General features: G+C 39.6%; 1 protein-coding gene across 1 annotated transcript in view; it reads left to right on the top strand.

Moving 5' to 3' along the window:
* Positions 1 to 225: 225 nt before the first annotated feature.
* LOC311122386 (NLR family CARD domain-containing protein 3-like) overlaps positions 226 to 14,213 on the top strand; it is a gene marked incomplete at its 5' end in the record, with an annotated part of 15,316 nt that continues 1,328 nt past the window's right edge. The window contains 5 exons of the mRNA XM_084196753.1: positions 226 to 1,994; positions 2,261 to 2,434; positions 7,676 to 7,826; positions 10,380 to 10,469; positions 11,610 to 11,789. Coding sequence (XP_084052879.1) covers positions 226 to 1,994; positions 2,261 to 2,434; positions 7,676 to 7,826; positions 10,380 to 10,469; positions 11,610 to 11,789 — 2,364 coding nt within the window. The remainder of the gene's footprint in view (positions 1,995 to 2,260; positions 2,435 to 7,675; positions 7,827 to 10,379; positions 10,470 to 11,609; positions 11,790 to 14,213) is intronic.

Below are 14,213 nucleotides of genomic sequence, written 5' to 3'. Positions count from 1 at the left end.
CTCATGATGAATGCTGTTTTATAACAAACATTTAAAAGCTGTAGCTAAAGTACAGCTAAAGTAGCTGTGTAACTCAGTGATATTGTAGCAGCCTTAAGACAACACCTAGTGACCTCTTCAAACATTATAACACAGTCCCACAATACTGTAGGCATTAAAACATACGTAATATTAATATCCTCTGTGTTATTTCTTCATTCAGATGAGCTTGCTGTGATTTGCCAACGTGAACTCAAATCTAATCTAAAGAAGAAGTTTCAATGTGTATTTGAGGGGATCGCTAAACAAGGAAACCCAACACTTCTCAATAAGATCTACACAGAGCTCTACATCACAGAGGGTGGAACAGGAGAGGTCAATAATGAACATGAGCTGAGACAGATTGAGACAACAACCAGGAAACAAGCAAGACCAGAGACTGCAATCAAATGTAACGACATCTTCAAACCCTTAACTGGACAAGACAAACTTATCAGAACTGTGCTGACAAAGGGAGTCGCTGGCATTGGAAAAACAGTCTCTGTGCAGAAGTTCATTCTAGACTGGGCTGAAGGAATAGCAAATCAGGATGTCCAATTTGTATTTTCATTCCCTTTTCGGGAGCTGAATTTGATGAAAGGGGACAATCAAACTTTCATTGAACTTCTCAATCACTTCTCAATGGAAACCAAAGAATCAAGAATCTCCAACTACGACAAGTACAAAGTTCTGTTCATCTTTGATGGTCTGGATGAGTGCCGACTGCCCCTAGACTTCCAGAAGAACAAGATCTGCTGTGACGTCACAAAGTCAACCTCAGTGGATGTTCTGCTGACAAATCTCATCAAGGGAAATCTGCTTCCCTCTGCTCTCCTCTGGATAACTACCCGACCTGCAGCAGCCAACAAGATCCCTTCAGGGTCTGTTGACCAGGTGACAGAGGTACGAGGGTTCAATGACCCACAGAAGGAGGAGTACTTCAGGAAGAGATTCAGTGATGAGGACCTGGCCAGCAGAATCATCTCACACATAAAGACATCAAGGAGCCTCCACATCATGTGCCATATTCCAGTCTTCTGTTGGATTTCTGCAATAGTCCTTGAACACATGCTGAAACACAAGAGAGAAGAGATGCCCAAGACCCTGACTGAGATGTACACACACCTTGTGGTGTTTCATACCAAACAGAAGAATGAAAAGTATCTTGGGAAAGAAGAGACAGGTCCACACTTGAATAAAGAGAGCATTCTGTCACTGGGAAAACTGGCTTTTCAAAAGCTTGTTGAGGGCAATCTAATTTTCTATGAAGAAGACCTGAAAGAGGCTGGCATTGATGTCAATGAAGCCTCAGTGTACTCAGGATTGTGCACACAGCTCTTTAAAGAGGAATGTGTGCTGAACCAGGACAAGGTGTACTGCTTCGTGCATCTGAGCATTCAGGAGTTTCTGGCTGCTGTATATGTGTTCCTCTCATTCATCAACAACAATGAGAATCTAATGGCCAAACCTCAATCAACGTCCAGTAACTTTTCTGTGAGGGTCAGACACAAGCGTAAAGTTACCTTCTACAAGAGTGCTGTGGATAAAGCCTTACAAAGTGAGACAGGAAACCTGGACCTGTTCCTCCGATTCCTTCTGGGCCTCTCACTGGAGTCCAATCAGAAGCACTTACGAGGTCTACTCACAAAGACAAGAAGCAGCTCACAGAGCCATGAAGAAACAGTCAAGTACATCAAGGAGAAGATCAGGGAGAATCCCTCTCCAGAGAGGTGCATCAATCTGTTCCACTGTCTGAATGAACTGAATGACCATTCTCTAGTGGAGGAGATCCAACGCTACCTGAGATCAGGAAGTCTCTCAGAAGAAGAACTGTCACCGGCACAGTGGTCAGCTCTGGTCTTTGTGTTGCTGACTTCAGAAAAGGAGCTGGATGTGTTTGACCTGAAGAAATATTCCAGATCAGAGGAAGGTCTTCTGAGGCTGCTGCCAGTGGTCAAAGCCTCCAGAGCTGCTCTGTGAGTACATAAAATCATCAGCAAGAAATATTAAGTTTAGAATAAAATATGTATTATAATATGTATATAATATTCTATTGAAAAACATATTGAATAAATGCATTGATTTTCACATTAGTAAACCATTATAACTATACAATTCTAGGAGACGGAAGATGAATCTATATGTTGTTTAAGAGAATAAACCAAACGCATCTGCCATTGTCCTTCTACACTACTGGTGTTAAATTAACTGTGTTTGTGAAATCATGATGATCTCTTTGCAGGCTGTCAGGCTGTGGAGTCACAGAGAAAGGCTGTGCTTCTCTGGTCTCAGCTCTGAAGTCAAACCCCTCACACCTGAGAGAGCTGGACCTGAGTAACAATGACCTGAAGGATTCAGGAGTGAAGCTGCTCTCTGCTGGACTTGGGAATCCCCACTGTAAACTGGAGACTCTGAGGTCAGTATTCCTGTAGTTGGTCAACAAGTGATAACTGTTCACCAGATCCACATGTGTTTACCAGGCACACATAGTCCACACCATATGTGTTTGGACAGTGAAGCTTACAGTTTTACATTTGGTTCTATGCTCCAGCAATTTGGATTTGAGATAGAATGTTTCATATTAGGTGACAGTACAGAATGTCACCTTTTATTTGAGGATATTTTCATACACATCTGTGTTACTGTTTAGAAATTAAAGCACTTTATGTATCTTTTTCTCCCATTTGTATATGTTGTAATAATTTGGACATATTCACTTATATTGTATTAAAGTATTCATAAGTTTAGTATTTGGTCCCATATTCCTTACCCACAGTGATTACATCAGTCATGTGATTCTACAAACTTGTTGAATGCATTTGCAGTTTGTTTTGGTTGTGTTTTAGATGATGTTTTTTTTTCCTAATAGAAACTGAATGGTGAATAATGTCCTGTCATTTTGGAGTCACTTCACTTGTATTGTCAGTAAGAATAGAAGATGTTTCTGAACACTTCTACATTCATGTGGATGCTACCATGATTATGAATAATCAGTAATGAATCGTGAATGATGATGAATGAGAAAGTTACAGAGGAACAAGGATCATTCCCCCTCTGTTATTGGTAATGGTGAGAGGTTAGCATGTTTCGTTGTAGCCTCTGTATCTTTCTCACTCATTATTATTCATGATTCATTCATGATTTTTCTTGATCATGTCATCATCAGGATTAATTTAGTAATGTTTAGAAACATGTTATCTACTCATTTAGACAGAAAATTACTCCAGTCATCATCCACCATTCAGTTACTATCGGGCAAAACATAACCCAAAACACAACCAAAACAAACTGCAAATGCAACCAACGAGTTTGGGACCAAATAATAAACTTTTGACTACTTTAATACACTATGAGTGAATTTATCAAAATACTTATGACTTCTTCAAAAGTGGGGGACTAGATACATAAAGTGCTTTCATTTCTAAATGGTGAAACAGATATGTATTCAAATACCCTCAAATAAAAGGTGACATTATATACTGTCACCTCATATGAAACATTTGATCTCAAATCCAAAATGCTGGAGTATAGAGCCACATTTAAAATGTTAGCTTCACTGTCAAAATAGATATGGTGTGGACTGTATACTCAATACAATCTACCGTAATTTTCAGACTATAAGCTGCGCCTTTTTTCCCATTTTTCGACCCCTGCGGCTTATATAACGGTGCGGCTAATCTATGGATTTTTACAGCTAACGGCCACTAGAAGACCTCCTAAATCTATGGATTTTACAGGTTACAGTCCACCAACTTTAACTCTATGGGCTCTATGTCCGGTCCGCGCCCCCCACCTTTAAGCGGCAGGCTCCAGCAGGAAAAGCTGGAGGCCGGAAAAGAGTGAGACGGGTAGCGCGCAAAAGTAAAAGTGGAACCGAGAGTGGTACGAGAGACAGAACGAGAGACACAACGAGAGCAAGACAGACAGACATTACGAGAGCGGGACAGTTTGTTCAAAGGAAGTTTTCATGCACAAACCCTCATTATGGAAAACAAACGTAGAAATGCATATGATGCAGCTTAAAGGCAGTCAATCGGGCCTCCTGAGTGGCGCAGTGGTCTAAGGCACTGCATCGCAGTGCTAACTGTGCCACTAGAGATCCTGGTTCGAATCCAGGCTCTGTCGCAGCCGGCCGCGACCGGGAGACTCATGGGCGGCGCACAATTGGCCCAGCGTCGTCCAGGGTAGGGGAGGGAATGGCCGGCAGGGATGTAGCTCAGTTGATAGAGCATGGCGTTTGCAACGCCAGGGTTGTGGGTTCGATTCCCAGGTGGGCCAGTGTAAAAAATATATATATATATATATATATATATAAATTGTATTCACTAACTGTAAGTCGCTCTGGATAAGAGCGTCTGCTAAATGACTAAAATGTAAAATGTAAATGTAATCTGGCTGTAAAAGAAGGAAATAGAGCTGCTGCATGTAGCCTTGGCATCAATGAGTCAATGGTGAGATGTTGGAGACGCCAGCGGGAAGAACTGTCTCAATGCAAAAAGTCAAAAAAAGCTTTCAGAGGTAATAAAAGCAGATGGCCCGAACTTGAAGACTTTCTTGAAGATTGGGTGAACACACAGAGAGCAGACGGCCGAGGTGTTTCCACAGTGCAGATCCGACTGAAAGCTGAAACAGTCGCCACCGAAATGAAAATTGAAAATTTTAGAGGTGGACCATCCTGGTGTTTCAGATTTATGAGACGAAAGGGACTCTCCATCAGGGCGCGGACGACTGTGTGTCAGCAACTCCCTCCCGACTACCAGGAAAAAATAACAAACTTTGGCGAATTCACACAAAAAATGATAGAGGAATATTCCATCGGACCGGACCAGATCATAAATATGGATGAAGTGCCTTTGACGTTTGACCTGCCTCTCACTAGGACTGTTAACAAGAGAGGTGAATCGTCCATCACGTTGAGAACCACTGGCCACGAGAGAATGAATTTCACTTGTGTTCTTGGCTGCACAGCATCTGGATAAAAGCTTCCGCCAATGGTGATTTTTAAGCGGATTACAACGCCAAAAGAAAAGATCCTGAACGGCATCTCCTTTAAAGTCAACAAGAAAGGGTGGATGATGGAAAGCGTAATGAATGAGTAGCTGAATGAGTGGCTGAATGAGTGGCTGAATGAGTGGCTGAATGAGTGGCTGAATGAGTGCTACGTCAAGCGCCCTGGAGGATTCTTTCGCCAAAAAAAAGCTTTGCTCGTTTTGGACAGCATGAGGGCCCATATAACGGATTATGTGAAAGCAGCCATCAAGAGCACAAACTCGATTCCAGCTGTGATTCCTGGGGGCACAACGAAGCATCTGCAGCCACTCGACATCAGTGTCAATCGTGCGTTCAAAGTGGCACTACGCGTTCAGTGGGAGGCGTGGATGACTAGCGGCGATAAATCATTCACCAAAACTGGTCGCATGCGAAAAGCAACTTTCGCTCAAGTTTGCGAGTGGATCCTGATAGCGTGGAGGAGTGTCAAATCATCCACGATCATTAACGGGTTCCGAAAGGCTGGACTGCTGCGTGATGAAGAGGAGGACGCCGCCACAGCTGAGGCCCTTCAGAGGCTGTTCGATTCCGACAGTGACGAAGAGCAGTTTGTTGGTTTTGAGAGCGTCAACGAAGGAGAGAGGAGAGTGGCTGACGAAGCCACCCTGAGCCTGTTCGTTTCCGACACTGAAGATGAGGACTTTGGTGGTTTTAGTACGCAGGAAGAAGACGGAGATGAGGATTAATGACTTGACTTTTCTGGTTACAGCCGTGTACTGCACCTTAGCCTAAAAGTTGAAGACGAGGATTAATTACTTTTCTGGTAGGCTGATTACCGTATATTTTAAGCAGCCGTGTTGCTGCAACTTTAGGTTTACGCGCTTACTGTCGTGTTACAGGCACTTTATTTTGCACTTAAAAAAAAACACATTTAATTTAGCCATTGATATTGCCTCGTCAAGCGCTGTAAGCTTTGTTTTTTGTTATGGTACTACTGTAGGCTATAATGTAGATAAATATTCAAAGATGTGCACACTTTTTCAAGATTTTTCAAAAATCACCAAAGTTAAGTGGTTAAATGATTGTGACGCTATTAACTAATTTTGCTGGAATACGTTATGCAAATATGCAACTTGTTTGTTGAAATGTTAATAAATGGGAGCTTCCTCAAGCAGCCATATCTTTCCCGACAATCCCCTCTGTGCACGAACCCTTACATATGGTAATTAAACATTAAAACACCTGCGGCTTATAGTCCAGTGCGGCTTATATATGTACACATCATTCAATTTAGCTGCTGCGGCTTATACTCCGGTGCGCCTTATAGTGCGGAAAATACGGTAAATCTGATACCTCACTGTCTGTCTTTTGACTGATACTGCTTTTTAAACTGCTATGGTCAGTCTACTCAAATATTTGTACTATACATGTTTCTCTCTACAAGCAATATTATGATCATTTCTAATAATGATACATTCATTTATTAATGGATATGGCAGGTTTCAGGACACTGATATATCTGAATATGTTGTAAAAATATACTGCCACTATTTTCACCACCAAAGAATAGCAGTGTGGTTTTAATATGATTTGACTCTTTGCAGGCTGTCAGGCTGTCTAGTCACAGAGGAAGGCTGTGCTTCTCTGGTCTCAGCTCTGAAGTCAAACCCCTCACACCTGAGAGAGCTGGATCTGAGTAACAATGACCTGAAGGATTCAGGAGTGAAGCTGCTCTCTGCTGTCCTGGGGAATCCCCACTGTAAACTGGAGACTCTGAGGTCAGTATTCCTGTAGTTGGTCAACAAGTGATAACTGTTCACCAGATCCACATGTGTTTACCAGGCACACATAGTCCACACCATATGTGTTTGGACAGTGAAGCTTACAGTTTTACATTTGGTGCTATGCTCCAGCATTTTGGATTTCAGATAGAATGTTTCATATCAGGCAACAGTACAGAATGTCACCTTTTATTTGATGTTAATGGTGAGAGGTTAGCATGTTTTGTTGTAGCCTCTGTAACTTTCTCACTCATTATTATTCATGATTCATTCATGATCTTTCTCAATCATGGCAGTCACAGACTTGATTTAGTCATTGCATTCAAAGAATATAGGACCAAATACTAAACTTTTGACTACTTTAATACACTATAAGTTAATTGGTCAGAATACTTGACTTCTTGAAAAATGGGGACTAGATACATAAAGGGCTTTTATTTTTCTAAATGGTGAAACAGATATGTATAAAAATTATCTCAAATTAAAGGTGACATTATATACTGTCACCTCATATAAAACATTTGCTCTCAAATCCAAAATGCTGGAGTATAGAGCCACATTTAAAATGTTATCTTCACTGTCAAAATAGATATGGTGTGGACTGTATACTCAATACAATCTAAATCTGATACCTCACTGTCTGTCTTTTGACTGATACTGCTTTTGTAAACTGCTCTGGTCAGTCTACTCAAATATTCGTACTATACATGTTTCTCTCTACAATCAATATATGATCATTTCTAATAATGAAACATTCATTGATTTATGAATAGATATGGCAGGTTTCAGGACACTGATATATCTGAAAATGTTGAAAAAATATATTGCCACTATTTTCACCACCAAAGAATAGCAGTGTGGTTTTAATATGATTTGTCTGTTTACAGGCTGTCAGGCTGTCTAGTCACAGAGGAAGGCTGTGCTTCTCTGGTCTCAGCTCTGAAGTCAAACCCCTCACACCTGAGAGAGCTGGATCTGAGTAACAATGACCTGAAGGATTCAGGAGTGAAGCTGCTCTCTGCTGGACTGGGGAATCCCCACTGTAAACTGGAGACTCTGAGGTCAGTATTCCTGTAGTTGGTCAACAAGTGATAACTGTTCACCAGATCCACATGTGTTTACCAGGCACACATAGTCCACACCATATGTGTTTGGACAGTGAAGCTTACAGTTTTACATTTGGTGCTATGCTCCAGCATTTTGGATTTCAGATAGAATGTTTCATATCAGGCAACAGTACAGAATGTCACCTTTTATTTGATGTTAATGGTGAGAGGTTAGCATGTTTTGTTGTAGCCTCTGTAACTTTCTCACTCATTATTATTCATGATTCATTCATGATCTTTCTCAATCATGGCAGTCACAGACTTGATTTAGTCATTGCATTCAAAGAATATGGGACCAAATACTAAACTTTTGACTACTTTAATACACTATAAGTTAATTGGTCAGAATACTTGACTTCTTGAAAAAGGGGGACTAGATACATAAAGGGCTTTTATTTTTCTAAATGGTGAAACAGATATGTATAAAAATTATCTCAAATTAAAGGTGACATTATATACTGTCACCTCATATAAAACATTTGCTCTCAAATCCAAAATGCTGGAGTATAGAGCCACATTTAAAATGTTATCTTCACTGTCAAAATAGATATGGTGTGGACTGTATACTCAATACAATCTAAATCTGATACCTCACTGTCTGTCTTTTGACTGATACTGCTTTTTAAACTGCTCTGGTCAGTCCACTCAAATATTCGTACTATACATGTTTCTCTCTACAATCAATATATGATCATTTCTAATAATGAAACATTCATTAATTTATGAATAGATATGGCAGGTTTCAGGACACTGATATATCTGAATATGTTGAAAAAATATATTGCCACTATTTTCACCACCAAAGAATAGCAGTGTGGTTTTAATATGATTTGACTCTTTACAGGCTGTCAGGCTGTCTAGTCACAGAGGAAGGCTGTGCTTCTCTGGTCTCAGCTCTGAAGTCAAACCCCTCACACCTGAGAGAGCTGGATCTGAGTAACAATGACCTGAAGGATTCAGGAGTGAAGCTGCTCTCTGCTGGACTGGGGAATCCCCACTGTAAACTGGAGACTCTGAGGTCAGTATTCCTGTAGTTGGTCAACAAGTGATAACTGTTCACCAGATCCACATGTTTTTACCAGGCACACATAGTCCACACCATATGTGTTTGGAGAGTGAAGCTTACAGTTTTACATTTGGTGCTATGCTCCAGCATTTTGGATTTGAGATATAATGTTTCATATTAGGCGACAGTACAGAATGTCACCTTTTATTTGAGGATATTTTCATACATATCTGTGTTACTGTTTAGAAATGAAAGCATTTTATGTGTCTAGTTCTCCCATTTGAAGAAGTCATAATTATTTGGACAAATTCATTTAGTCATAAGTTTAGTATTTGGTCCCATATTCCTTACCCACAGTGATTACATCAAGCCTGTGATTCTACAAACTTGTTGAATGCATTTGCAGTTTGTCTTGGTTGTGTTTTGGATGATGTTTTTCCCAATAGAAACTGAATGGTGAATAATGTCCTGTCATTTTGGAGTCACTTCACTTGTATTGTCAGTAAGAATAGAATATGTTTCTGAACACTTCTACATTCATGTGGATGCTACCATGATTATGAATAATCATGAATGAATCGTGAATGATGATGAATGAGAAAGTTACAGAGGAACAAGGATCATACCCCCTCTGTTATTGGTAATGGTGAGAGGTTAGCATGTTTTGTTGTAGCCTCTGTAACTTTCTCACTCATTATTATTCATGATTCATTCATGATTGTTCTTCATGTCATCATCAGGATTCATTTAGTTGTGTTTAGAAACATGTTATCTACTCACTTAGAAAGAAGATTAATCCAGACATCATCCACCCTTCAGTTACTATTGGACAAAACACAACCCAAAACACAACCAAAACAAACTGCAAATGCAACCAACGAATTTGAGACCAAATACTCAACTTTTGACTACTTTAATACACTATAAGTGAATTGGTCAGAATACTTATGACTTCTTCAAATAGGGGGACTAGATACATAAAGTGCTTTCATTTCTAAATGGTGAAACAGATATGTATTAAAATACCCTCAAATAAAAAGTGACATTATATACTGTCACCATATATGAAACATTTGATCTCAAATCCAAAATGCTGGAGTAAAGAGCCACATTTAAAATGTTAGCTTCACTGTCAAAATATATATGGTGTGGACTGTATACTCAATACAATCTAAATCTGATACCTCACTGTCTGTCTTTTGACTGATACTGCTTTTTAAACTGCTCTGGTCAGTCTACTCAAATATTTGTACTATACATTTTTCTATCTACAAGCAATATTATGATTTTTTCTAATAATTATATATATATGGCAGGTTTCAGGACACTGGTATGAATGAAAAAATATACTGCCACTATTTTCACCACCAAAGAATTGCAGTGTGGTTTTAATATGATTTGACTCTGTGCAGGCTGTCAGGCTGTCTAGTCACAGAGGAAGGCTGTGCTTCTCTGGTCTCAGCTCTGAAGTCAAACCCCTCACACCTGAGAGAGCTGGATCTGAGTAACAATGACCTGAAGGATTCAGGAGTGAAGCTGCTCTCTGCTGGACTGGGGAATCCCCACTGTAAACTGGAGACTCTGAGGTCAGTATTCCTGTATTTGGTCAACAAGTGATAACTGTTCACCAGATCCACATGTGTTTACCAGGCACACATAGTCCACACCATATGTGTTTGGACAGTGAAGCTTACAGTTTTACATTTGGTGCTATGCTCCAGCATTTTGGATTTGAGATAGAATGTTTCATATTAGGCAACAGTACAGAATGTCACCTTTTATTTTAGGTTAATGGTGAGCGGTTAGCATGTTTTGTTGTAGACTCTGTAACTCTCTCACTCATTATTATTCATGATTCATTCATGATTTTTCTTAATCAAGGCATCATCAGGATTAATTTAGTAGTGTTTAGAAACCTGTTATCTACTCACTTAGACAGAAAATTACTCCAGTCATCATCCACCATTCAGTTTCTATTGGACAAAACATAACCCAAAACACAACCAAAACAAACTGCAAATGAAACCAACGTGTTTGAGTCACAAGCTTGATGTAGTCATTGCAACAAGGAATATCAGACCAAATACTCAACTTTTGACTACTTTAATACACTATGTGTTAATTGGTCAGAATACTTATGACTTCTTCAAATGGATGGACTAGATACACAAAGTGCTTTCATTTCTAAACGGTGAAACAGATATGTATTAAAATACCCTCAAATAAAAGGTGACATTATATACTGTCACCTCATATGAAACATTTGATCTCAAATCCAAAATGCTGGAGTATAGAGTCACATTTAAAATGTTAGCTTCACTGTCAAAATAGATATGGTGTGGAGTGTATACTCAATACAATCTAAATCTGATACCTCACTGTCTGTCTTTTGACTGATACTGCTTTTTAAACTGGTCTGGTCAGTCTACTCAGATATTTGTAATATGCATGTTTCTATCTACAAGCAATACTTTCATTATTTGTCATTTCTAATAATAAAACATCCATTTTTGAATAGATATGGCAGGTTTCAGGACACATTTAATCAATGAATTGATTTTCACATTAGTATAACATTATTACCATACAATTCTAGGAGACGGAAGATGAATCTATATGTTGTTTAAGAGAATAAACCAAATGCATCTGCCATTGTCCTTCTACACTACTGGTGTTAAATTAACAGTGTGTTTGTGAAATCATGATGATCTCTTTGTCAGGCTGTCATTCTGTGGAGTCACAGAGGAAGGCTGTGCTTCTCTGGTCTCAGCTCTGAAGTCAAACCCCTCACACCTGAGAGAGCTGGATCTGAGTAACAATGACCTGAAGGATTCAGGAGTGGAGCTGCTCTCTGCTGGACTGGGGAATCCCCACTGTAAACTGGAGACTCTGAGGTCAGTTTTCCTGTAGTTGGTCAACAAGTGATAACTGTTCACCAGATCCACATGTGTTTACCAGGCACACATAGTCCACACCATATGTGTTTGGACAGTGAAGCTTATGGTTTTAAATTTGGTGCTATGCTCCAGCATTTTGGATTTGAGATATAATGTTTCATATTAGGTGACAGTACAGAATGTCACCTTTTATTTGAGGGTATTTTCATACATACCTGTTTTACTGTTTAGATACGAAAGCACTTTATGTATCTAGTTCTCCCATTTGAAGAAGTCGTAATAATTTGGACATATTCACTTATATTGTATTAAAGTAGACATAAGTTTAGTATTTGGTCCCATATTCCTTACCTGCAGTGATTACATCAAGCCTGTGATTCTACAAACTTGTTGAATACATTTGCAGTTTGTCTTGGTTGTGTTTTAGATGATGTTTTTCCCAATATAATCTGAATGGTGAATAATGTCCTGTCATTTTGGAGTCACTTCACTTGTATTATCAGAAAGAATAGAATATGTTTCTGAACACTTCTACATTCATGTGGATGCTACTATGATTATGAATAATCATGAATGAATCGTGAATGATGATGAATGAGAAAGTTACAGAGGAACAAGGTTCATACCCCCTCTGTTATTGGTAATGGTGAGAGGTTAGCATGTTTTGTTGTAGCCTCTGTAACTTTCTCACTCATTATTATTCATGATTCATTAAATATTTTTTCTTAATCATGGCATCATCAGGATTAATTTAGTAGTGTTTAGAAACATGTTATCTACTCACTTAGACAGAAAATTACTCCAGTCATCATCCACCATTCAGTTACTATTGGACAAAACATAACCCAAAACACAACCAAAACAAACTGCAAATGCAACCAACGAGTTTGGGACCAAATACTAAACCTTTGACTACTTTAATACACTATAAGTGAATTGGTCAGAATACTTATGACTTCTTCAAATGGGGGGACTAGATACATAAAGTGCTTTCATTTCTAAACGGTGAAACAGATATGTATTAAAATACCCTCAAATAAAAGGTGACATTATATACTGTCACCTCATATAAAACATTTGATCTCAAATCCAAAATGCTGGAGTATAGAGCCACATTTAAAATGTTAGCTTCACTGTCAAAATAGATATGGTGTGGACTGTATACTCAATACAATCTAAATCTGATACCTCACTGTCTGTCTTTTGACTGATACCACTTTTTAAACTGCTCTGGTCAGTCGACTCAAATATTTGTACTATACATGTTTCTATCTACAAGCAATACTTTGATAATTTCTAATAATGATACATTAATTTATGAATAGATATGGCAGATTTCAGGACACTGATGTATCTGAATATTTTGAAAAAATATACTGCCACTATGTTCACCACCAAAGAATAGCAGTGAGGTTTTAATATGATTTGACTCTTTGCAGGCTGTCAGGCTGTCTAGTCACAGAGGAAGGCTGTGCTTCTCTGGTCTCAGCTCTGAAGTCAAACCCCTCACACCTGAGAGAGCTGGACCTGAGCTACAATCACCCAGGAGACTCAGGAGTCAGACTGCTCTCTGCTGGACTGGAGGATCCACACTGGAGACTGGAGAAACTCAAGTATGTAGAGGGTTTATGTCAATTTTCATATCAGACATGTTGGAGTTATCAGGCTAGTTAAGACAAACATTCTGACCACCACTTGGACTAAGTTATATGCTGACCGTGTGTGTGTGTGTGTGTGTGTGTGTGTGTGTGTGTGTGTGTGTCCCCAGTGTGTGTGGGTCCACGTGTATCAGTACACACACTGGACACACACAAACACTGGACAAACACACACACTGGACACACACACACAAACACACTGGACACACACACACACATTGGACACACACTGGACACACACACATTAGACACACACACACACACACACACTGGACACACACACACACACTCACACTGGACACACACACATAGACTGGACAAACACACACACACTGGACACACACACACACACACACAAACACACTGGACACACACACACTGGACACACTGGACAGACAAACACACACACACTGGATACACACTGGACTCACACTGGACACACAGACACACAAAAAGTGGACACACACATTCACTTGACAAACACACACAAACTGAACACACAAACACACACACACACACTGGATACAAACTGGACAAACACACAAACTGGACACACACACACACTGGACACACACACACTGGACACACAAACACACTGGACACACACACACACACACACTGGACACACACAAACTGGACACACACACACACACAAACAGGACACACACACACACACAGACACACACACACACACTGGACACACCCACACACACACACATACACACACACACACAGACAAACATTCTTACCACCGTTCA

The sequence above is a fragment of the Coregonus lavaretus genome (assembly GCF_964263955.1).
Source record: "Coregonus lavaretus genome assembly, contig: HAP1_SCAFFOLD_626, whole genome shotgun sequence".
Taxonomy (NCBI): Eukaryota; Metazoa; Chordata; class Actinopteri; order Salmoniformes; family Salmonidae; genus Coregonus; species Coregonus lavaretus.
This window is presented reverse-complemented; position numbering and strand designations above follow the sequence as displayed.